General features: G+C 38.1%; 1 protein-coding gene across 2 annotated transcripts in view; it reads left to right on the plus strand.

The window, feature by feature from the left end:
• Positions 1-1,929: 1,929 nt before the first annotated feature.
• Positions 1,930-25,170, plus strand: part of ZBBX (zinc finger B-box domain containing) — a 41,191-nt gene continuing 17,950 nt past the window's right edge. The window contains exons 1-6 of one of the 2 annotated variants that reach the window (XM_054075047.1): positions 1,930-2,148; positions 12,473-12,550; positions 14,979-15,179; positions 18,942-19,118; positions 20,482-20,636; positions 21,054-21,152. In XM_054075047.1, the coding sequence (XP_053931022.1) occupies positions 21,119-21,152 (34 nt within the window). In that variant the 5' untranslated portion in view covers positions 1,930-2,148; positions 12,473-12,550; positions 14,979-15,179; ... (1 more) ...; positions 20,482-20,636; positions 21,054-21,118. The remainder of the gene's footprint in view (positions 2,149-12,472; positions 12,551-14,978; positions 15,180-18,941; positions 19,119-20,481; positions 20,637-21,053; positions 21,153-25,170) is intronic. The other variant, XM_054075046.1, reaches the window with a different exon arrangement.

The following is a 25,170-nucleotide window of genomic DNA, read 5'->3' on the forward strand; positions in this document are numbered from 1 at the left end:
GTATGAAGGGTATATGACACTTACCACGCACGTTACACAGTTCAATTGATCGCGGTTTGTAGATACAAATATCAGCTATTTGAAGGTCATTGTTTGGTGCTCTTCTGTGAGACACTATCAGCTTTCAGTGAGATGGATAGCGAAGGTCGATAGCTGAGCTCGTGGAAAGAAATGAGGTGAAAGAACCTGATTGTATTAGACACTTTGCCGCTGACTCAGCAAGGCCAAATGTGCAATCTTTGAATTAAATAGTTGAAGCTGAATTAATTGTCATATGAGCTTTAATTTTTTTTAATCCGGTGCCTGTTTTCATCTGACCAAGGGATGTTATTTCTCAGTAAGGTTTTCTTTAGCTGTCTCTCTCCACCCCCTGTCTCTTTCCCACCTCTTTCTGCTTTTCCTGTAAGAGGCAAGGTGTGAAATACTGTGCTCCTAATATAGACAATTCCAGTAATTCAGAACTTTTCTGCTGTTTTAGCTTTAACTATGCAAAAATTGTCCTTGTCAAGCAATAGAAGAATAAGTCTTGCGCTTTCCGCATCACTGTGAATTGCTTAGAATGAGAGATAAATGAGAGATAACATCATAAAAATAAGGTGGGCAGTGCAATTTTAAAAGCAAAACACAAATGAAGTGCAATTGCTGTGTGTGAATACCACCATTATCAAACCAAATTAAGCACAGCTTTTAGTAAACCTGTAGTTTATTTCTAAGTGGGCTTGGCTTATCCTTAACCACTATATAGAGGAAACAGTGGGATAATTACTAGAAATCCATTTTGTGCCACCGCATATTTTTAATGTATTCTGGACACAGTCCTGCCTCAAGCATGCTGATTACTGAGATTGTTCCTGCAATGGCTGTGTAGACTTAGGCACTGTAAACTGATTTGTTGTTTGAGGCTTTGAACCATCTCTCATTAGAGCCAAGAGCAGCACTGCTGCCTTTTGCATCAGGGTATCAGTATCAGATTCTTTTCACAGCTAACTTTAACAACAATTCCTAGTAAAAAATGTTCACGTTTAAGTGTGTCTTTAAATTGCTTTGTTTTATCTGAAATACACCAATTAAGTATTAAACTCTGCTAATGTATTCATTAGGTTGGTTTTGGGTTTTTTTTTTTGAGTTTAATTTACCTTTTAATTACCTGAAACCAGAAACACAGCATCTTTAAAATTCTAATCCTTTAAATCATTGTGAGTTTCATCCTAAGCTTACTGAAACCAACAGATAAACCCCTGTAGCTTTCCCAAGAGCAGAGTATCTGTAATTATAGCTGTAAGGTGAGATTTCATGGCTTGGACAAAAACTTGTCTTGACTTTTTTCTGCTTGGTTTCTTACTCTGCACAAAGCATTTAGTTTCCTGCCTAAGCAGTAATGAGCAGGGCTCAGTGAGTATTGTGCGTCTTTGATTTTATTTTTTCTTTAATGGGCTCTACACTTCACTTGTGAAGACTGAATTTTATTCCTGTACTGGATTCATAGCTTGTTAAATGCAAGTGAACTTTCAGCCTAAATGGTTGTAGCAATTCTGATCTTTGCAGCTCATCCGTGTTCTGATGAGCTCACGCTCATCAGGTTGTTAACAATGTACAAGGGTATGAAATTCTTCACAATTTAATTCCTCAAGAATTAAAAAAAGAAAGCAGAACAGCCTTACAGCCTACACTGCTCAAATGAGATACTATCAGGTGTCATAGTAACAGCTCAGAGATTATCATTTAATTCTATGAACTACTCTGACTTTAGTTGGAGGGATATATGCACGTGAGAAAAAAGTATCTTATCCTTAAGGACTGGAGGAATCCCTGAAGATCAGCCTGCTGTACATGTAAATAAATGGTTGCAGGGTAAATCTTCCCAGTCATGCAATTGTTCATGAGGTCTGTCTCTTATTTTTTAATTCTTCCAGCAGCCTGATTTTCACTATGTACCTCACCAAACATAAAACTGATTTTGATGTGGAATTCACTCCTGTTTTGTGGTCATTGAAGCTGTGTGTGATGAGAAGAGGCTGTTCCCAAAAGAAATTCATGATTGTGAATGAAAAGCAAGGCAACTTAGTGAGCAAGTATGCGGTGAAGGCAAGATAAAAAGAAATAAGAAGCCAGCAAAGCTGGAAGAAAAATAAACTTTCCCTTACAAAGGTAGGTGTATATAAAGAATGTCATACACAGATTGAAACTGCCTCTGCTACATGCTATTAGTTTTTACAATGTGCTACCTTTTTTCTTAGGGACAACATTCTCAGTTATTACTTGGGATCTTGTCCTTGTACAGCTCTGAGGTCTTAACTAGGATTCCATCTCTCTAGCTTGTCCCCTGTTTTCCATCAAAGTAACTGAAATCAATAAGGTTATTTTTATAGGGGGGGTGTCTCTGTTTTGAATCATTTTTCTGATGACACCCAGCAGAAGTTTCCAGGTATTGGGATGTTGTTGGAGTGTTTTAAAACTGAGAGTGATCAAATAAAATCTGATTTAAACCAAACAGTTTGAGTCCAGTGAAGTTATTTGTCAGTTATTTATCTTATTCCAATTTAATGTTTTCTGTGAGAGTTTTCTTTTCTAACCCTAAAAAGAGAAATGCAAGTGTGAGGCCAGAGAAGAATCGCATATGACAGGAATTTTCTTCCTAAGCGTGTGCTGTCTCAAAGATTTGATATTCATGAATTCAGATTAAATAAGAACTGACCCCAAACTTGATCTCAGCCTTCTATCAGACATTTCTTTGTATCTGTGAAGCCATATGCGAATGACAATTAGCAGCCGAGCTGGATGCTTGATTGGATTAGGTGGTGTCAAAACATTAATCGTTGCAATCATGGTTCTTTTTCCCTTGGACTGAAAAATGAAAAATATTTTATGTTTCTTTGGATATGAGCTCCCTTCCAAACTATTCTGACTCTGTTTTACTCTAATCTCCTTTTTGAATCTGAAGTACAAGAAATCTCTGTAGACAATTTTATGTCCTACATTTTATAGTTTAATACCTGTTCCAGATAAATTTTGGGAAAGTAATTGACTATTCAAGTCCTTGCCTAAACTGATGGAAATGTTTTAAGAAGTACTTTCTCTGAAAACTCAAACCTTAATTCTTTCTCTACTGGGAGCTTTGCTATTCCTTAAGGAGCAAGATCAGATTATGGGAAGTGAGCTGGTTTTCAACCTCAGATGCAGCTCCGGCTCAGGAAACATTGCTCTCTGCAGTATACAATTGACTGTTTGTCTTATCATTTCTACTGGAAAATATTTTCACACTAGAAAATGGACTTTATTCAAAAGCAATTTACATATCTTACTGAAACAATATTAGGATTTTGGCTCATCCTGAAGTTTAACTCGATCTGAAAAATATTCTGCTGTGGAACAATTTGCATGTGTAATTTTCCAGACCAAATTCTGCTAAGATTTGATATGTTAGTCGCGCTAGATTCAGTAGGGCTATTCAGGTTTACATATGCTTTTAAAAAAGTAAATCTCTAGTGCATAGCTGTTTACAAGGTCAAAATTTGTTTTACTCCCATATCGTGTAAACTTCAAAGCAAATAATATCTCCCATGAGAACATAGTTTCGTAATAACATGATAATGGATAATATCAAATGTGTTAAGTAATTCAGAGCCATTTTAGCACCTCATGTCATGGGTTTAAGAATCAGTGGACAACTTCCTGAAGTAAAGGGAGCTGAGGAGGGTTAAGTAATTAAACCAAAGACCTGAAGAATAGAACTTTGAATTTTCATTATTTTTTTTCCAGAACTGTATCTCATATCTTCTGTCTGACTTCTCTTATTTTGTCACAGCTCTCCTGTATTATTGTTGTAATGTCCTTGACTTTGGGACCTCAATTACACACCTGCTAGATTCCTGATGCTTTCTAAGTGGTGAAAAATTATCCTTGCTCTGAGAAAGTCTAATTCTAAGTTAGATAATTAAAATAATCAAATAGCTTAGTGAAATGGAACAAGCAGTTCTTACACATCAGTATGTAGGTAGGTTTGTAAAGGGTACGGCAAGGATCAAGAGGAGGATCTTAGTTGCAGGGTGGAAGCAGATAGGCTTTGTCTGACCACTGTATGGTTAGAGGGTGTGAAAAGGCAGAAAGATGATTATTATGAAGGGTGACAGGAAGATGTATCTGCCAGCACAGTGGGAGCAGAGGGTACTTTCCCTTTTGACTGCTTGATGTTCACACAAAGCATTTTCTTCGTCATATCAGTTAAACTTAATTTCAAACTTGAAGAGTTTCAAGCAGAGGCCAATTTCTAAAAAATTCGTCTACTGTAGCGATGCCCTTTCTTGCTTCCCAGAAATGGAAAGCAATTGTTGCACATCTGCCCCAGATCAGAGCTATGCAGGTCTGAGGTGCAAATGGGCAACAGCTTTGCTGTACCGGTGACTTAAGCTTAATTATTTTAGTCTTTTTGAAATTAAATCTCTGTACTCTTGAGCAAAGAAGATTCCTGCTTTCCCAACAGGTGTTTCACAACACCTGCTTCTAGTCTTAGGAGACGGTAATATATTGGACTTTAAACTAGTGTCACCATTATCTGATTTTTTTGTTGGTATTTTTTTTTTTCAGTCTCAGTAATTTCTAAAACATTATTTGTCTTTCCTTTAAAGCCTAAGCAAGCTTGAATTTAAAAAATGCAGTGTGAAAATGACTGTTTGTAAAAGGTCTGCTAATAATGGTTTTGGTATAGGTACGCCGCACACAGACTTCATAATAAATTAGAGTTGAAACGTGCTTGTGACGACTCCCATAAGTGACAACAGCCTTATCTCAAGCTCATCCAGATTAAAAGCTTTCTAGATGTTGTATAATATATTTCCAGCACTTTTAATGTCACGATATTTCTTTGGTTTAGACTGGATTGCTTTTAGGCTAAAGCTGTTTTGTTCACATACGCCTGTTCAGCTAGTGATGGATGGAGGAGTGTTTTTGCATTTGCACGGTGCGCCCTGGATAAAGGCTGGGCTGAATTGCAGCCCCTGTGCTGACTGAGGAGGATTACAGCAATCTCTCCTGATTTCCTTTTCTATAGGAAAAAAGAAAAGAGACGAGGGTCAGAGCAATTCCTCATGCAGCCACACAGGACAAGATAATCGCAAATGCTGTGTGATATATTGGTTTCAAACACAGAGTTCTGGACGCTGTTTCAAAGTGGTTGCAAGGTAAACAAAAATGTCAGGTTAATTGGAACAGAAGTGAATATTTCTTAAGGTCTCATCAACCCATTAAATAGAAACGTTGTTTCCTCCATTAATTTCTTACCAAAGGCAGACCCAATGGCCCAGCTAACACTGTTTGTCTCAAGGCACCAGCCTCGGTGTAAAGCTGGTTTATGCCTGTTGTGGGCCTTGGTGCATTAATCAAATTGTTTTTTCGTGATAAGCTTAGCTGTGTCCTTGTTCTAGTCTTTATTTTTCAAGGCAAACCTACTTTAAAAATTAACTCTGGGGAGGTGTGATACTGTTTTCCAGGTTGTTGTACATGTTAATCCTTTAAACGGCTTTTGGGAACAGTTAATGTATTAGTGATTGTTATCCACACGAGACAGTTTTGCAACAGCAGTTAGTGACAGCTATTAACACAAGGAGGCTAAATATTTTAAATTGTGTTTGTTATTGCCACTATCTAAATCCAGGTTACTTTTGCTTAAGCTTTCAGCAGCACAGCAGAGCGGTGAGCCTGGACATCATCTCTTTTCCCCTAACCCAGTAAGTTTGCTATGGATCTCAACAGAAACTGGTGTGGAAAACTTGACTGAATTATATATATTTATCTCTGATGCTTAACATGTTTGGGCACTGATCCAAAGCCCATTAAAATAAATGGGAAGAGTCCCGTTGGTTTCATTCCTTTTCAGATGATGCCTTTAGGACCGTGCAGGTAATAAACAGAAATATGGGTTTGGTGCAGAATTCTCGAAAGAGCTGAAGTGAGATGCTTTTAAAATCCCTGCCTTCAGCTCCCTAATGTGATTGAAGTTTGTACTCTAGCTTAACACATTAGATATATCCTATTTCTTTGTACGGTGCTTGTTCAGTGATAAATAAGATTCCCATAAAAGAAAATAAATATGCTGTGGCAGTTCTTTGAATGGAGGAAAAGGGTGTTGTGTGGGTGTTGGTGATCCTTTTGAAGTGTGTTTCTAAGTCAATATCTGAAACTAGTATTTCAAAAAGTAAGTTTGACTTACGTTTCTAAGCTTCAGTGAAAAAAATCTTATTCTTTAAATGTCACCTAAGGTCACATTTATACCGGTACCTTTGTGGAATTACCGTGTAATTCCACAGTTTTTGATAATACTTTCTGAATGTGTGCAACCTGTATGGAAAAGCTGAATTGATGTTTTTAAAAGCAGGAGAGTTTGTATCTCAAAACTTAGAAGTAAGTCTATTTTAATTACTTTTTATCATTTTAATACAATCTTAATATGTACAGTCACTGATTTCCACTTGAAATAAAAATTCTGCAGCGTATTTCATGCTGTTTTGAACCACTGATTCCTACCAGAGCCCTTTCTAGTCTCACCAAAATACTTACTAATATAAACGGGCATTTATCATGCATTCGCAAAACCTTGGTCGGTGATGCAATATTCATTCAGACAGGAGATAACTACATTTTGTTCCCCCACTATTAGAAATACTAAAACAGACAAGTTGTGTTAAATACTGTCTCTCTGACTGCTGCCAAGCGTCTTGCAGTGAGTCTCTGGCAGAAAGGTCTCTGTTCGTGCCGCCTATTGATACAACATGGCATGAGCAGAGCACGGGCAGTAGGTGGTCGCGACACTAAATGAATTTCATCTCCTGCAAAGGTTGTAAAAATGACAACATCATAAAAATAGAGTAAGATGACTGTGGAACTTAAGAGGGGAAAAATAGACTGTAATAAACTGCTGATTGACTGGAATAAAGCAGTTGAGCTGTAATGCTAGTGACATCAGTAGAGATACTTTGGAACTGCAGCTGGTTGAGGCTTAAAAAATAGAATTAGAATCAAATACATAAGCAATAAATTGAAGGTTTCAAAATATGAGTCCTCTCAATAATGACAGCCAAAGCACATAAGACATTTAAAAATTCACTTGTATCTCTGACATGCTACTCATGTTGAGAAGCAATCAGTTAAACACTTCATATTTTCAGCTCCTGGCATAAATTTATTAGAGAACCAAAGATCTCGTTGGAGCACTATCTTTAAATTGCTTTTTTTTAATGTTTTGGTTTGAAATTAGTTTTTTTTTTCAGTATTACCCTTTGAAGAAACTTGTAAGGTTAACAGAGAGATTTGCCATACTTATGCTGAGCTGTGTTTTAATTTTTCTGAGTAGTTCCTGAGCCTGTTCGTGATGTTAAGTGCATTTTAGGGGTGGAACGAATTTGGCCATAAATCACTGCACATGTCTGAGTTGCAAAAGGATAGATTAGGTCTTAATGCTGAAGGGGTGGCTTTATTTTATTTTCCACTCTACACAAGCAGGGTTGATAGAGGCTTCAGTTGCCATCAGATTATATTTATAGGAGGGCCCTGAGTGAGGGCAGGATGTGAATTGTTACCATGTCAGTCTTCCTGTCCTGCTGCTTGTCTTGTGGGTCAGATCTGGGCTACTTTTAGCTGGAGGTATGTTGGTATGCAGGCAGAGAGGGCATGAAAAAAAAGCAGGGGCGGGGGGGGGAGAAGAAAGAGGGGGGAAAAAAAGTGTGCTATCACATTCTTTTCACACACTGTTCAGCCTTCTTTTTCTTGCCCGTATCCGCAGGTAGTTTCTACCTGCTGTGGTTTGTCATTTTATGGCAAACCATCCTCTTTCGTGTGAATCTGACAAGAATGTTGCCAGTTTCCAAGGCATTTAATTTTCTTACCTATCACCTTTACAAAGATCGCACTAAGGGGCTATTTGGAAGCTGAGATGACTATTGATCTCTCTTAACTTTCTGTTTCATTAAAACAGACCTTCAGGCATAAAAGCAACATTCAGAACACTGCAACTCATTCACAAAGCAGTGTTGGTCACTGTACCACAAGTTTTGGGGATTATGGATGCATTTTGTGGATGGCTAACAGGACTATTACACAGCTGCTTTATGTTGTTCAAATGGAGATGATGCTAGCAATGTTTATTTGGGGGATAAGGAATTCTCCCCGCTCCAGCCTCTTTTATCTGTCACACCACCAAAAAAAAAAAAAAAACCCAAACAGATTTACATTTAATCTTGCCAATGTCCTCTACCTTCAAGAAGGATTCATTGTGAAAGAACAGTATTGCCATAGCAACGAGGAATTTTTTCAGATGACTAGAAAACTGGTGAATTTCCAAGACACAAAAGCTTGTTCAGAGCCCAGAAGTACCTGGATAGAAAACAAAACAGATGGTAAATTCTCTACAGCTTTTGCAGAATCATTTTTTTTTTGCCAGTTATTCTTCACTTTCCCCTATGTCCTAAACATTTGTTTTACCGTGCATTTGTGATCCGTGACAGATTCAGGACTTTTCTCGGTGGAACTGGAAGTCAGCACCACTGCAGCCTGTTCACAGGGGCTGCTAATCTGTAAAGTACAGGAAAGCCGCTATGCTGCTCTGTAAACATCAGTGATCTTCTTTAGATTCTCAGCCGTCAGAAGCATTTCTTAACACCATTATACAGAATGATGTTTTGTGAAGCTTAAGGAGTTGTGATATTGGGAACTCGCCATGAAAAAAAGTCCCTGTCTCGTAAATGACTTCTGAAGATGCATCTGGCTGTTCCTGCAATCTGAAATGTGACTCTTGGCAGGGAAACTTTTAATAGAAAGAGCTTTAAACTGAAGGATGGTGTGCTACTAACTTAAAAATAATAATCAGCTTCTCTAAAAGGACATGTACTGCCATCTTTCACAAGTTCTTGCCAGGAACACAAATAATTTTCACATTTGTCAATGCTTCTCCTCACACAAGCAAAGAAATCTTTTCCTCTGAGAGGAGTGACAGACATCTGTAGACAGACTCTGTGTGATGCCTGCTTTTAGATTTTAATTTTATTTAAAAAATAATGGTTGACACTACTGTAATTTTTTCGTAGGAAATGTTTGCAAATTTTGTTACATTCTTATGGGCCAATAACAATAATAATAAATCATTAAGTGCAGACTTTGGTCTGGTTAGGCTTATTCTCTTGAGTTCCACTGTCTGGGGGAGTGAAATAGTGTCAGCCCAGAGGCTGCTCATAAACAGCTTTAGTAAGAAAGAGTTCTCCATGACTGAGGTATCAATGTAGCATTTTTCCCAGAAAATGAGAACTGATATTTTAATATAAGTGGCATTCTCCATGTATATGAAACATTAATTATTGCCTTAATCACTTGCCAATTACTAGACATAACTTTTTTCACCTTTATTCTGGTCATTTTTCTGACAATCATGAGGACTATCGTATGTTGCAATAGCCATAAAAAAAGGAGCCCAGCTTAGTCTTAACACTTCTGTGTAATGTATAGCTGCAGCAGGGGTGGGAAAAAGTACAACAGTTCAGCTGATTTGAGACTGGTTTACTGAAATTCAGGAGGGAGAAGCAAGTTTTCAGTCAAGTTATAGATTGTTAGTATTTTACTTCTTTCCATTATTTTTTTGTTGGTTTTCACGACGTAAAAATTGAAGGATTAACATAAATAATGAGGATGTTCATGGTATCAAGCTCTCATCTTGTGTCTTATGATTTCATGGGGATTTTTCCATTGGTTTTCATTGGTTTCCATTGGCTAAGCAGAAGATCCGGTTCCTTCTAGACTCATTGCCACCCACCCCAGGAAGACAAGAACCCCTGCTTTGCACATACTGAGAGTCCTGCTTGCCTGACTTCTGAATATTGTAATCTGGGAGCAAAGAATGTGAATAGTGCTTCACTGCACAGCACCAGTAAACCCTGGGCTGCTGGGCCCTGCCAGTTGGCACTGCTTTTGTGTTACACCTTAAGAATGTTAATTTTGCCCTTAATTTCTGCTCTAGTTTTCTGGTCCTTAAGGCGCTAGTGAACTTGTTTTAATGCAGAAAAAGCAAGTTATTACATTTAGTAAGGATGCTAATAGGGAACTGGAGATAAATTGCCTTTATTTTTATGGTGGAGTTTGTATCAAATTTTCATTCTTAACCAGCAAGCACATTTTCAGCTGTAAACCACTGATTTTGAGCATATCTGTTGTCACTTAAATGGGCCATTTTAAGCCTTCCACTTGCCAAATGCCTGCAGGGAAAGTAATAACTACAATTAAAACAAAATATAGTTACAATATGCCCTCTGCATAAGTTTTAAAATGAAATGCCGCATCCTGAGTGGAACAAATTAAAACTTCCTGCTATTTCAATTACTATCCATAATCATTTGTGCTAGGTCTTTAAAGAAAATGCATATTAAACAACATCTATATGAAGACTGTGACAAATTTTCTTCCTTGTAATTGCTCAATTGTCTTTAACTTTTGATTTAACAAAGTATTTCTCTGAGCAGTGTCACTATTCTTTGCTGCAGGATGAACTGCACAAGAGTGATGAAACAGTGACCAGTGGTGGCAGATTACGGGTATAAACTGGAGAGGGGCAGATTTAGACTAAACATTAGGAAGAATTTCTTCACTATGAGAGTGGTGAGGCCCTGGCCCAGGTTGCCCAGGGAAGCTGTGGCTGCCCCATCCCTGGAGGTGTTCAAGGCCAGGTTGGATGGGCCTTGAGCAGCCTGAGCCAGTGGGAGGTGTCCCTGCCCATGGCAGGGGGTGGAACTGGGTGATCTTTAAGGTCCCTTCCAACCCAAACTGTTCTATGATTCTATTCTATGATTCTACAGTTCTGACTCTTGACTATACTTACAAGGGAGAAATACAGCATAGTCTTCGTGACCTAAAAGTGGATGTTGGGTAGCTGATTTTAAAAAAGGGAAAAATAAAAGTTATTTCTTCATTCAGTGCCAAGGTGACTTACTCTTATAAAAGAACAAATTGTAGACTCTAATTATTAGAATACAGCAAAAGTCTACTAGGTTATTTTCTTTATTGTATGAGATTTAAATGATTTAAAGCTACTCTTCCTCTCTCAGCAGTCCTTCTGTTAAGATACTTCACTGTTTCTGAATATAATTAAGCATTAAAACAAATATGTATACTGGAATATCTTTACAGAAAGAATCCTAGGTACTCACCCCAGCTTTCCTTGTTCTTCATCCAGAGTTCAAGGAAGACCCTTCGTACCACTGTAGTAGCATTTGACACTGCTGTATGGGGGAATTGTGATCACATTTCATTTCTTTATTTTGCTACTATGAGGCAGCATTTTTTGGACTTCATTACAGCATCATATGATGTCAATCAGCAAATGGATGCTGAGGGGCAGAAAGGAAATTTCCCACGCCCTTTCACACTGCGCTGTTTAACAGTATGCCTTTAACGAAAAAAAATTCTGTTGTTTTATGACCTGTGTTGGATCTAAAACGTGAAAACTAAGATGCTTCCTAAATTATGGGTTTGAATCAATGACAGATCGTTTGTAGGAGATGCAAATGAATGCCATAAAAAGAAGATAAATTCCTGGTTTTAATGATTTCACAATCGGTATTTTTATTGGAGTGCCTTCAGAAATGAATCATGGAGAGTCTCGCATAATGATAGGCATTTAGAGAACTATTTAGGTCTCTATGAAAGTAAGGAACTACATTAAGAATGCAAAATCAGTAATTGTACCTTAAGTAGTAGTTTGCTGCTGAACAAAAGCAGAATAAGCCCCAACATGTAGCACAAAAGCAGTCAAATTTACGTCAGCTTGAGAGATGTGCAATAGTAGTTTAGGTATATATTATACGTTTAGATTTTGCTTGTTGAAATAAATAGTAAAGGCAGGTAAGGTCAGCTTAATTGGTAAAGAAAATGGAATTGTTAATGTTCTGTGATGTTAGGTTTCACTGTGGTATTTTCTAATGCCAAAGATATTTAGTAGTTGATGAAAAAACAAAGTTCACAGTGGCAATTAGCTTTAAGTAGTTTTTCCTTTCTTTGAATGTGTAGATTCCATGCTTTTTTGGGGGGAAAGCTGAAAAATCCTGTTAGATCACAAAGTGGAAGAGATAGGTAATAATCACATAAAGATAGAAAGATGTAATTTTCTGAAATTAAAATCTAATTTTTAATGATTAAGTATTGGTTTTCAACATTAAATGTTAAAAAGATGAGAAAATTTGAATTTCAGAATAAAAATTCTGTTTCTCTAGCAGCTTGTTCTTTGCCCATTCAATAATTGTCTGTTCATCTCAGTGCAATTATCACAAAGATGTATTTGAAATCCATATTGATTAATTCACACACACTGTGAATTGATATCTAATTCTTTCTTTTGCCAGCTTGCTGGAATTGGAAGAAAATGTCTGATCTTGTTCCTCTGCAGGAATGATTTTTACATGAATTTTCTAACAGCAAGATCTTCACTTGTGTTTATTTGCAGGACTAATGTTTTAGACTGTAACTCTGACATATCAGCAGAGATGATTAATTTCTACTGCTATTTGGGACAACAAAGAAGGTCTGCTACAGTGGAGCTTTTTCCTCTCTTTTTTCTGCTCTTTTTACTTTTCTTACTCTAAAAGCTGTTTTGTGCTGTACATTTGTTGAACTTCTTTAAACACAACTTGAAACTTTTTCTTCTTTATTTGTGGTATTGTCAGCAATTCCCTGATAGATATTCCATCTTCTCTTTTCTCAGTAATGATCCAATAACTAGACTACAAAATTTATTCTATAAAGACAGCTCTGTTTATAGCCAAATATTAAACATATGCTAATTGCTTCATCTAAAATTCTGATTGGAGCTATGACCGAAGATGTAATTTTAATGCAGACACAGCTAGCAGCTACTCCTGTATTGTAGCAGCCACCTCCTTATGTAGTTATAAGATAGTAAATACTTTTTTTGTGGGCTCTACTAGGATTTTACTAGGAGAGAGGGCTCATTCGTAGGTTACCAGTGCTTAAACAATTACATTTAATTATGGCATTTTGTAAATAGTTTTCCATGAAAAGCACAGAAAGAAATCTAACTAGTAAAGATCTTTGGCATCTCTAGCAGTATTCAGGCAGAATTGAGATACCTAAGTCCAACATAATAATGTAAAACCACAGAAAACAGATCATTGCTATTGATACTAATGTTCCCTAAGCATCATAATTCAATTTCTGCTCGCTGTTCACAACTGCCTAACAGAACTGGGATCCAAAACCCATCTATTTTTGAAATTAAAAGGCTTACTCACTTATTCATTATCAAAGCAGGCACAATTAGTAAAAAAAATAACGGTGGTCACTTAAAATTTTCAGTCCAACAGTGACAGCTCAGAACAGAGGACAGAAATAAAGCGTAAAGGAGACTGGGAAAAATCCACTCACTAACAGGAGATCCAAGGATGTTCCTATCTGGATTGCTAATTATGGAAGGAGGGTCTGCTGGGAGGTCTAACATGTTCATTTGAGACCTCTGTGTTTGATGTGATCAAGGGACAAAATTTTCTGTATTTTTGGAGGAATACGGAGCAGACTATTTTAGAGGTGGGTATATTTACACTTGAAGTTCTTAAGAAGAGACCAAGAAAGAAATGCTTGCATAGAATGAAAGAATTTGCACAATCACTGTTTTAGAGCAGCTTCTTGAGATGCTTTCCTCTTCCATACATTGTGGACTGCATTTTGATAGCTCATCCAGAGATACAGATCGCTCTAGGAGCTACGTGCTTAAAAGCATAAGCATAACTGTTATTAAATTGTTGGAGGAGAGAAATCTTCTCAAAGTTTACATCTTGCGAAATTGTACAGACTAATAAAAGTAATTTCTCTGGACTTTCTGAATTCTGAAGGCCTGCTGCTAACGGTTCAAGAATTACAGAACTAGAAAAGTTGCAAAGATCTTTTATAATGGAAAGTTTCCTAGCAACTTAAAGGAATCAAGAAGTTCTTTGTTAACATAACAAAGACTTCGAAGATGCACAAATCAGTTTTGCTCCATCACCTCTTCTGACCCACTAAGCACCGATTTCAATGTCAATGACTCCAGTAAGTCTCTCTGATCACGGTGCTTTCTGTACAGCTTGTTAAAAGTTATCCAGCAAGTTAGAAATGATCACAGTATGATATTTGTTTCTAAGAGCTGATATCTAAAGCCCAGGAAAATAAGAGTCTGAGCTTTGGCTATTTCTTATCGCAATATGCCATTGCAATGGTTTACCAAAGAAAAGATTTTAATACAAGAGGAGCAAACCATCCTTATCACATTTTGCACAGAGTTTACTAAATATCTAGGAGCTGAAACAAATGAATAGTAAAAGTCTAGCAAAATTTGGCAAGACTGCAGTCTTGCAAAGCCTAGCAAAAGTGCAAACTTCTGCTAGATGGTATTATTTTAATGATCACATTAAAAACCTTCTTCTCTAGAGAAGCATTTCTCTGTTTCCCCTACAAACGTGCTAAGAAAGCAATATTTCCTCATATTTGTAAGCAATTCCAGTGAAAGTTCTTTAAAAGATGATGTGTTGGCATTCTGGCTGTAAAATTTGACTGTGATCTGTATTCCTTTTTCTGTCTTCTACTTTCACTTTTATAGATATATGAAATAGTTGAACTATTTCTACTAGGGCTATGAGAAATAATTTAGTATTGCTTTAGAGCCAATCATTATTCACATATAAACTGCTCATTTGCTGTTTCTCATATCCAATTTTTTAAGAAAATATTGATGATGACATAGAAATACCTTGGCAAGGCTTTGAAAAAGCTTTACAAAGCTATTACAGAAATAAACTGCAAAAACTGTGCACTCAATAACTATGTCAAGTGAATGTCAATATATAAAGTTCAGTTGAGAATTCCTTAGTTTCAGTCTGTCTAGTAAGTTTATGCATGTTTTTGAAAACAAAAATAATCTTAGATGTATTATCACTCAATCTTGTTTTCTCTTGTTCCAGAACGCAGAGAAACTGAGACACTGCAGTTGTGAATGTTGAAGGAAAAGTTTATTAACCACTTCAAACATCCAGTCCAGCTTAGGTAAATGCTGCCTTAAAAAAGCTGAGACCTGTACGAGACTTACGTTAACAGCGAGAAAGGCAATAAGAGTCTTACAAATGGCTGTATGAAAAGCAACACCGAGAGGCGTGGGATATCAGGTAAGAAAAGTAGTGATGTCATTCTGAAGAAGCAAGGAATGGATGTAGGTGCATTTAGACTTGCAGCTGTATAACCCTGGGCATTAAAAAATGCGTTGTAGATCAGCAGTAACTGGGGAGAAGAAGAAATAAACCAAATTCAGCCTATCCTTCTGTAAAAACCCAACTGCCAGTTCCCTGTCTACACTGAAAAAATTGCTGTCTATCTGTTTGAATATAGTACTGGCATGGTAATCTTTAGGCTTGATGGCTACATCTTATGATGCACACACCTGGAAAAGCCATTGTTGGTATCAAATATGATAGCAAACACCTCTCTGCAATGGATATCACAGTGTCTATCTTGCCATCCTGCTCTTCACATCAATTCTCTACTGAAAAGCCTTGCAGAAAAGACCTTTCACATTCAAGCTCCTCCGAAGTTTGGGCATAAGAGATCAATTTCACTTATGATGGTGAAACTCTCGAGCAAAAAGGAAGGATGACGTTGGGCAGAGGTGGAAGTGTCATGGGGCTAATATGTCAAATGCCTTCAAGGCAACCCTGATCTCATCCTGTGAGCAGCTTCTTCCACGATAATTTCTGCATATGAACAAGAAGTTATGTTTTCTCTTTCCTGAAATCTGGGAAAAGGTGCCATTTCTATTTTTAATATTTTGAATACGCATGAATGCTTTAATGCTCTTTTATATGAAAAGCAAAGATTGTCTAACCACCTAGACAAGCAAATTATTAGACAAAGGAAAATGGTTGTGTTGTTTTTGGCTATGAAATAGCAACTAAACAGTCAAGTCTTTATAATTTCTTAAGCCATGTTAGTACATCTACAACTTAATTGTACAGACATCAGCAAAGGCTGCTATTTTACTTCTTCTGATCTTTTATGTTCTTTTATTTTCTTGGGCTTTGCCATGAAAGCTACTTTAATCTTAGTAGATAAGTCTTCAGGTTTTTTTTTTTTTTCCTCTTAAGACTTCAGGTCTCTTAGGTCTTTCCATTTCATCATGTTTAAATATTTTGGACAATTTGAAGCCCTATTTATAAATGGTTCTGATTAAGATTAGGCTTTAATAAGTGTTAATCTTTCCCTCCAACCAGGGAGATAAAGCCTGTCTTAAACATGAACGGCTTAACACAAGTTCATTTTTTTCATCCTTACAAAGTGAACAAATAAAACGCTATCCAGCAGCTGTATTCACTGTAAGCACTGAGAATAATCCTTTCCATTTATTAATGCAAAGTGCTTTTCTTTGTAGGTATCAGCCTGCTTTACCTTCAAATGTATAGGCTGCTGATTACAGAGCTGCCTGAAACTTTGTAATGGAACCTGAAACTCACCTGGTTTCACAATAAACCCGAAACTTTGATCCACTTTTTGATGCTTTGGATTGAATTTGGGGTGAAGCAGGGCCAATAAAAGCACTACTGTTTTTTCTTCAAGGCATTTGTAATCACAAATTAATTACCTACTCTTTGCACCACTCCTCAAGGTGAACAATATCTCTTTTTGTCAGGTAAAATCTGATGCCTTGATGTGTGCTTCTCCATGCAGTTTTGAGATCATTTCTGTATGTGTTTAGCTGAGCACAAGGTTGAGGCCAAGGTTTTTAATCAGACAAGGAGCTCTGGCTGAGCAAGGAAATCCCTATTTATGAAGAGTGCTAAAAAATTATTGAATGTGGCCATGTAGCCCTGGAGTTCTGGGAAGCGTGAAGGACAGTTTTGACAGTAAACCAAACATGTAATAGAGACTTTGATCTCAGGGTTTTTACTGACTGACAGGTTGAAAAGCTGGAGTATTTTATGCCACAGAGCATGATGTTCAGCTCAGTGACCACAAAGGTCATGTAAGCTCCTTGGATAACTGGCGTATTTCCACCACTGTCTTCCTTGAACGTGCAGCCTGCTTGGGTTTGTCTTCTCACCAGACTTAACCAGCCCTCTCCTATCAAGCAAAGGAGATTATGCTATTCAGGGGTTGGCCTGCATTTAAATAGCTTTAAGACTCCAAACCATCTTAAATGGGATCTGATGTGACTAAAAGCATAAGATGCTTCACAGCTGATTGATTGTTAGCTTTCATTCCATAGATGTATCTGCAAAAAAAAATGGTGGAGGAAGGGGGAAAACAAGTTTCTTGCTGTGTGACAAAATGCAGCAAATAATTGACAATGCCCAACTAACTCAGTCTCCTCTTGGAGACTAAAAACTTTGCTTTTATTGAAAGTGTGTTAGCAGTGAATGGTTGGGTAAGTAAAATAATGCTATTTCCATTTCTTGTCTGGTCATAAGAACAAACAATTCTAGAGCAAATTTGAAGTACATTTCCTGCAAATACTGGATTATGAGATTTTAAAACTGGCAAATGTTCATGAAAGTGGAATTTCAACTATGTTTGTGGAAAGTGAACAAACAGAGCTTGAGAAAAAACAAAATTATATTATCTGTTTCTTCTTCATTTTTCAGTACTAATTCACAGCACCCCAGCCTCAGAAAGCTTGAAATTTTGGGTCTGGGACCCCACCTTAACAGGAGGCAGTGTCTCCCTGCCAGTTTATCAGTCTCTGCTGTAGGTGTGTTGGTGCTACAGCCCCCCACAGAAAAAAGGAAGGATGGGGAGAGTGACTCTTCTGAAGAGGATCCTCCTCTCCTTCTCTGGCAGCTTTCACCGTCAATCAGCTTCTCCACACTGGCGCACAGTTGTACTTAGTGACTCATCTGCTCTGGGAATGGCAGGAGGCTGAGTGGAAGCAAAATTGGCCAAATCGAGCCTGAGGGCCACCAACACCGTGATGTTCATCTGTCTCAAAGGCTGAGCCTTACAGTATGGAAATGGGGCCAGGGAATGTGATACAGGTGGTTGACTTAGGAAGGCCCAAATGACTGATCTTCATGAACCTGTGAATTGCCCATGATGCAGTAAAAACTGCTTCCAATTATTCCATAACTGAATAGACAAAACCCACAAAGTTAGCAAATCTGTTTTCTCTTGTTGCCAAGAACAACATGAGAACAAAGGTAGATAATGGCAACAGCAACAGCCTTTAGAAACACTGAAGGTTTATAACTTATAGCACAACTCCACCAGATGGATTTTAGTTGAATTTCAGTTGTTTTTTTTCCTTATAAACTTTGTTTACTTTCAAGAAAAGTGTCTCTGGGAGAAATTAGGCATCCACTCCTTAATTTTGTATGATCTACATTTTTTGAAAGTTGATTGCAAAAATACAAAATTATGTTTAATTATGAAAATTAGATTTAAATAAAAGAAACAACAAATAGAACTTAACACCAAAGAAGACACATAAAATAGCTGAAACTTAAGAAAATATGGTGACATATAGTAAGCCAGCATCAAATTCTGCGTTACTTCATCCCTCATGTATGCATACCCAATGATTCAGACCTCATACAAAACAAGCTCTTTATACTTTTCCAGCTAACGTACTTGATCCAAAGCTTACAAAGTCAGCATGAATTTTGGAAGTTGAATGCCAGTTTTTCTGCAGAAAATTACCTTATGTATAAACTAAAAGGAAAGTCTGGCATTTTTCCCAGAGGAAACTTACTAATTAAAAGTAGGCTTGAGTATTGTAACAAAGATCTGGACGCAATTTATCTAGAATAATGTATTAGTTTTTCATTCTTTAAAGACAGCAGGTAATTATCCCATGTACAATGCCTTTCAGTAAAGCATTATTATTTAATGTGTAATATGAAGAACTGTATTTTTGTGGCTACTAACAACATGTTTTTCTACAGGAAAGAAGATGTTTAAATGCTACAAAACGATGCTTCAAATAAGGTCCAGAACAGACATCAGCTATTGCTAATGGCACAGTTACACTGTGGACACTGCTCTGCTCCAATCACAACAAAAACAGGGCAGAAGGATACAGACACCAGGCTTCAGGATGATAGACCCTCTTCTATATTCAGGTATTTGTTGTTTCGAAAGCCGAGGTTTGAGTAAACATCTTCTAAAAATATGTTTTTCCTGATGTTCATACTACTTTTCATTCTGAAGCACTTGCTTACTTCCAGGACAGCCTAAACTGGCTCCACTTTGCATGGTCTTTGAATTATTTTGTTAAAACAGATAATAATTTATTTCTGCCTTTTCACCAAAACATTTTTTGTCAAACAGAAAACAAGTCCAAATTTGTTTCAAAGGGGAGAGTACTAGAACATATTTTTAGATTGATACTCATTATGCAAACTATGATTCCTTCTCAAGATCAAAAAACACACGTGTTTCCGCAGTCTCTCAACACAAATTGCCTGTCAGGGTAAAATCTCTAAAACTGTACTGCAACCAGGATGATGATGGAAAATTACTGCCAGACAGATTATACAGTCAAGAAAAACTGTAAGTTATTTTGTGCCTCCTAGCTTGAATGCATATGGGACAAATGCAAATTTTCCAAATGAAATACATCTTAGAGCACATAAATTTCAAAGAGATAATAGTTTGCACTTATTAAAGCTTGGCTTGGATCATAAACAGAGTGCTTATTCTTGAAACACCAGCTTTTCTGTAAAGACTGTTTTTTCCCCCTGAAGGAGCATCGATTATAAATAATGGTCTAGCTGCCAAAATTGGAAGGTCTAGTCTTGAAGCAAATATACTGAAAAAATATGATTGATTAAAGAATTGTTGTCTTGTAATACACTGTAGGTATCCTTTGAGGGGAGATACATAAACACCTGGTCTGGAATAGCCAAGAAATGTTGCAGGGATCTACAACTGCACATAGCTACTGTGGGCACAGACAGAGCTTTTCTGAAAAATTAAATGTTACAAGGAAGCCCTATGGCTCTCTGGGTCCTAAGCACTAACTACAAGTTAGTGTTAGCAGTAGATAATGGCATTACTTGTATGTAAAGCCACGTGAAGCTGCCTTGCATCCAGCTAAGTTGATTTAGCTGCTTAAAGCACGACACTAAATCAGCAAGAAGAGTGTGTGTATATATATATATATTGGTTCCTCCAGAGATAAAGTTCTAGATAAATAATAAATTAGAATGAAAACATAGAAAAGCCCAGATACAGAAACAAAGAGAGGGATGTTTTGCTGTAGCTTTGCAAATAAAGGTTGAAAGGAGATGGGAAATGGGATGGGTGCTGGGGCAAGGACATAGCTTCCTTCTGCAGCACAGCTACGTGCACCTGGGTTCGCCTGCCGAGAGGGGATCCAAGCTGCCTCCAACTCCGCTGGCCTGGGTGGACTGTCCTTGATCAAGGGGAAAGCTGTGTTAAATACGGATTGAAGCAATTCCCATGTTTCCCATGCTTTTCCAGGTATCCCCTACTGCTTCTGCCAGGGGAGTACAGTTCACACCAGCATCACCTCATGCAGCAGTGTGACAACAGCAGCCACACGTTGTTGTAGAAAAGCCTTTCCACTTATTTTCTGGGGGGAGAGGGGAACATGACAACACCGTGAAAACTTCAAAGTGAGTAAAACAGTGCTGCAAATGCGTTATTGTATCTCAGGATCTTCGGAGACCCTCCCTGCTGCCCTGTGGGCTGGATGGTGGTGGAGGGTGCGTGGCAGCAGCAACACTGGGTCTGCTTGATGGGAAGGGGCCTTTGAGGGCCATTTATAGAACCCACACAAAGTATGTGATCCCTTCCCAAGTTAAATTCTGGTGGCACATCCACCTGTGCCAAGTCCGGTGTGACGACATCATGGTTAGTAATCATGATGAGTTCCACATGGTTTGCCATCAACGTCCACATTAAAACCAAGGTGTCTTTATTGGAACAAGATGAATTACAAATATAGCGGGAAAACAATTATGTGATACACATGATTTGCCAGCAAAGATGTGTCTGGTATCTACTGACGAAAACAGTGCTTTATTTGGCAGGTGTTTTGCGACCTTTTCTTGTTGGGAAAGAGAGATACCTCAAAATTTCCTGTATATCACGTTCCATGTGCTCCTGGGGGAAGCCAACAAATTTGACAGGTGAAGTATTTATTAATTCCCACATTTGTTCCTTCAGATGCTCATATTTTTTGACTTTTTCACCAGCCACTTCTTTTAGAGATGTTATTTTACTTTCATATCTATAACAATTGTGGCATCTCCTTTAACTATTATCAACTCTGGTTTATGTAGTTTGTTGTTACTGTCTCTTACAGATGGTTCTGCAAACACATCATCTTTCTTTTTGGCTTCGTTACTTAAGATCTCACAAATTTGGTTGCGTCTCTTCATTCTTGCGTCCTGTACCGCAGGACAATATACTGCTATGTGGACACAGGATTCTGTTTTGGCCAGGCAGTGCCTACAAGGTTTTACGTAGTCTGGATAAAATCTTGTGGGGTAAATATTTAAACGCAGGGAGTGAGGTACTCCCAGTGGAGGGGAATGGAGGGTCTTGCTCCTCTCCCAGCCCTGCTCCCCCCCTGCTGCACAGAGTGGTCTCTCCCACCCCATCGCCTCTAATGGACTCTTCCCCCCCGCCGCACGGAGTGGTCTCTCCCACCCCCATGGCCTCCTATGGACTCTTCCCGCCCCCGCCTCGGTGCGGTGTGGCCGCTGCCATGGGAACGGCGGGCAGCGATGCGGCTGCGAAGGGCCGGGAGGGCGTCTCGGGGCAGGTGGCCCCGAATTCTGCCCGGGAACGCTCTTGCTACGTGGCAACAACTGAGTTTGCATTTGTTCTCGGCGCTTTTCGCCTCCCCCCTGGCTGCCTGCTTTTGGGTTACGGTTCCAGGCGGTTTCCTTCTTCCCTGTCCTCCCAACCTCTCATGAGTCTCCTCGAAAAACAGCCGCTGGTAACTAAACAACAGCAAAACGACTGCTTTATCGCCAGGGTTCTTAACACCTTTCTTCTCTGCCCTTGTGCGTTGTCCTGTGTTTTCTAGAGTTGTTGCCAGGACCATTTGAAATCTGTGAGCCTGACTTGATGTAAGAAGCAGTTACGATTAGAAAAAGTGGAATATCTTTGATTTAAGTTAAAGTAGAGTTAAGTTTTGTCTAAGTAATTGTGTTTTTTCAGAGTTAGAACGTCCTTCTGACAGCATGTTTTCTTTCTCCAATATCGTGTTTTCTTTCGGGCAGTGGTGTTTCAACTGTTCACTCTTTGGAGATGATAACACCTTGTGTTCGGTCTGATCTGTGCCGAACAGATGTCTCCTCTTCTGTAATCACCTCTGTTTGCAGCCTTTCCCTATCCCTTCTAATGCAAGGACAGGCAGAGAGCTGGAGCCAGCTCCAAATTAGCAAAAGTTTTGACTGTTATTCATAATAATATTAATATTAGTCTTTGGAAAGTAATAGAATATGCATAAGATTTCTGGGAATATTTATACATATGCATGTAAGTGGGAAATACATTTTGTAACCAGCTTTTTGTCTCGACTGATGGAGATCACTCCCTCGTGTTGCCCAGGCCTGATTAAAGGAGGTTTGCTTTCTAAAACTGCAGAACAAGTCTCAGAGAGTTTATTTGCTGGCGTTTTTGGTATCAGGCTGAGAGAGTATCTGGGAGCGAATGCAGGTGGCCCTGAATTCTGCCCAGGAATGCTCTTGCTACATGGCCTTACAATTGAGTTTGCATTTGTTCTCTGCGCTTTTCATCTCTCCCTTACTGCTGTCTGGTTTTGGGTTACAGTTCCAGGTGGTTTCCTTCTTCCCTGTCCTTCCTACCTCTCATCAGTCTTCTCGAAAAACAGCCGCTGGTAACTAAACAACAGCAAAACAACTGCTTTAACCACCAGGGTTCTTAATACCTTTCTTCTCTGCTCTTGGGCATTGTCCTGTGTTTTCTAGAGCTGTCATCTGGACCATTTGAAATCTGCAAGCCTGACTTAGGAGAGACTAGAGTTTGATAGAAGCATTAAAGGCAAGTGCTGACTTTGATCTGTTTATCCACCTGTTCTTATCCCACCTGCTGCTGCATTTGTTCTGCTGCCTTCTGGGCAGTGCTGCTGCAGGAGCTCATGGGGCAACTCCTGTAGCTGCATAAAGTGGAAAATAATGTATTCATGTCATGAAACATACCTGATAATGTGAGGGATTTTTTTGAGTAAGCTGCTTAGAGAGACAGAGACTAGACTTCTAGAGTCTTTCGTGTTTTCAAGTTACTTAAAATATAGTTGCATTCATAGTTCTTGGTTAAACAATGAAGGTTCACAACTAGTAGAAATAATTGCTCACTTGTCAGAGTCATTGAGACAATACATTTTTCCAATGTGTGTCAAAATACAGGAAAATAATTTAGCGGAAGTATCATTTAGCTGTTTTAATGTGGTTTTCATGATCTTACTTTTACACATGTTGTATGGCATTAAACATAGAAATGGAAAATTTATTTAAAAATAGAAAGTGAAGTTTGAAGAGGTTGATGTCACATATATAGGGGCACGAAGAATACAAATTAATCCTTAGAGACTGAGATTGCAGCAGTATACCGCTGGATTTAGAGGCACTGTTAAGAACAGATTTACAAGGCAATCAAAGTTTGGTGGTTCAGGTTTTTGTTTTGTTTATTAAACTAATCAGTGAAATGATAAAAGGCATTGTTTGGAAGGACCAGAAGTCTTGGTATAATTAACGGAAAATGGGTGGGGAGAATGGTAGGCAAATTATTCATCACATTAAAAATTCTTCGAAGGAAATAGTTTGGTTTGAATTATTGGTTAGAGGATAGGAGTCAGTCTAGCGTGAAATCTGTGTTCATGGTTATGATAATAGGATGTAAGCTGTTACATATACAGTAGTATCCCTTCGGAGTTCATGGATTTATTGATGTGAGAAATCTGTTGGAATTTAGTCTGCTCTAGTTAAACTCCTGTATTTTGAAATAAACTTTAGCCATCTTCAGCTGTGTCTAAGTGACAAAGCTATCTTTAAATTGATTAGGAAGAAATCTGAGCTAAGCTGAGATATAGAGTATATGGGATTTGTGTTCATTTTGCTATGCAGACTTTAAAATTAAATGGAATTAAAATTTCATTTAGCAGAAATACCATTTTTTTTGCTTTATTCAGTTGCACTGTTTATCCATTAGCAGCACAGAGGAATCTGCTAGGATGATGAAATTTGGGTGCTAATGTGTGTGGAAGAGCAGGCAGAAAGGATATGGCTAATTAATGCTTGATTTATTTATGCTGATGAGTTGCTTTGCTCTGCCTCACTGGAAAATTGTCTTGCGTATCAGAAAGAGAAGAGGATTCATAGGTAAACAAGATGCACACAGAGAAAGGGAACTCTAGTCTTATTTAAATTACAACTCTGTTTTCAAGTACAGAGTTTGTTTCTGAGGGGTTTGGGTTTCCCATGTTAGTACTTGCCTTTGGTGGACTTCCCTGGCAGTCCTGACAGCCCACCTCACAGATACTTAAGGATGTCCTAGAAGCTATGGGTGCATATTTCCCAAATCGTGTATGTTTAACTTTGAATGTTACCATTCTTAAAAAATAGAATTATGTTCTAACAGCTGTTAACTGAATTCACGTATTTGAACTATTCAGGTTTTTGATCACTTTCGTCTCTCTGTACCCCTGTATAGTTCTATAGCTAGAACCTGATGCTTGTTTTCCCCCACCTAGTATTCCCAAAAGTTTGTAGATTGTTTTATCTGTGATATTATCACAAAGTTTAAGTTACCTCTTTAAATATTTGTTTCCAGTGCAATCTGTTAATGTTTATAAAAAATATCATTGATATGAGTTAACTACTCTCCCTCTTGAGCTTGGTAATGTGGCTTCAGTCATTTACCTCTGGTTTTACTACTAAGTAGTCTTTGGGATACATCAAAACCGGAGTGTTATCCCTGCCTCTCGAGATGCACCAGTCCTGCTAGTGCACATTCATCAACAGAAGAAACTGCTTCTATTCTAAGCTAATAGAATCTTTTTTTAATCTTAGAATGTGATAAAAGAATAATTGAGCCCTTGGGTTTTCTGGCAGAGTAAGAAACATGTTTTGTGTGCACATCTGAAATTTCTGTCAGCACTGCAATGTCACTGCTTTT

The sequence above is a fragment of the Cuculus canorus genome, chromosome 9 (assembly GCF_017976375.1).
Source record: "Cuculus canorus isolate bCucCan1 chromosome 9, bCucCan1.pri, whole genome shotgun sequence".
Taxonomy (NCBI): Eukaryota; Metazoa; Chordata; class Aves; order Cuculiformes; family Cuculidae; genus Cuculus; species Cuculus canorus.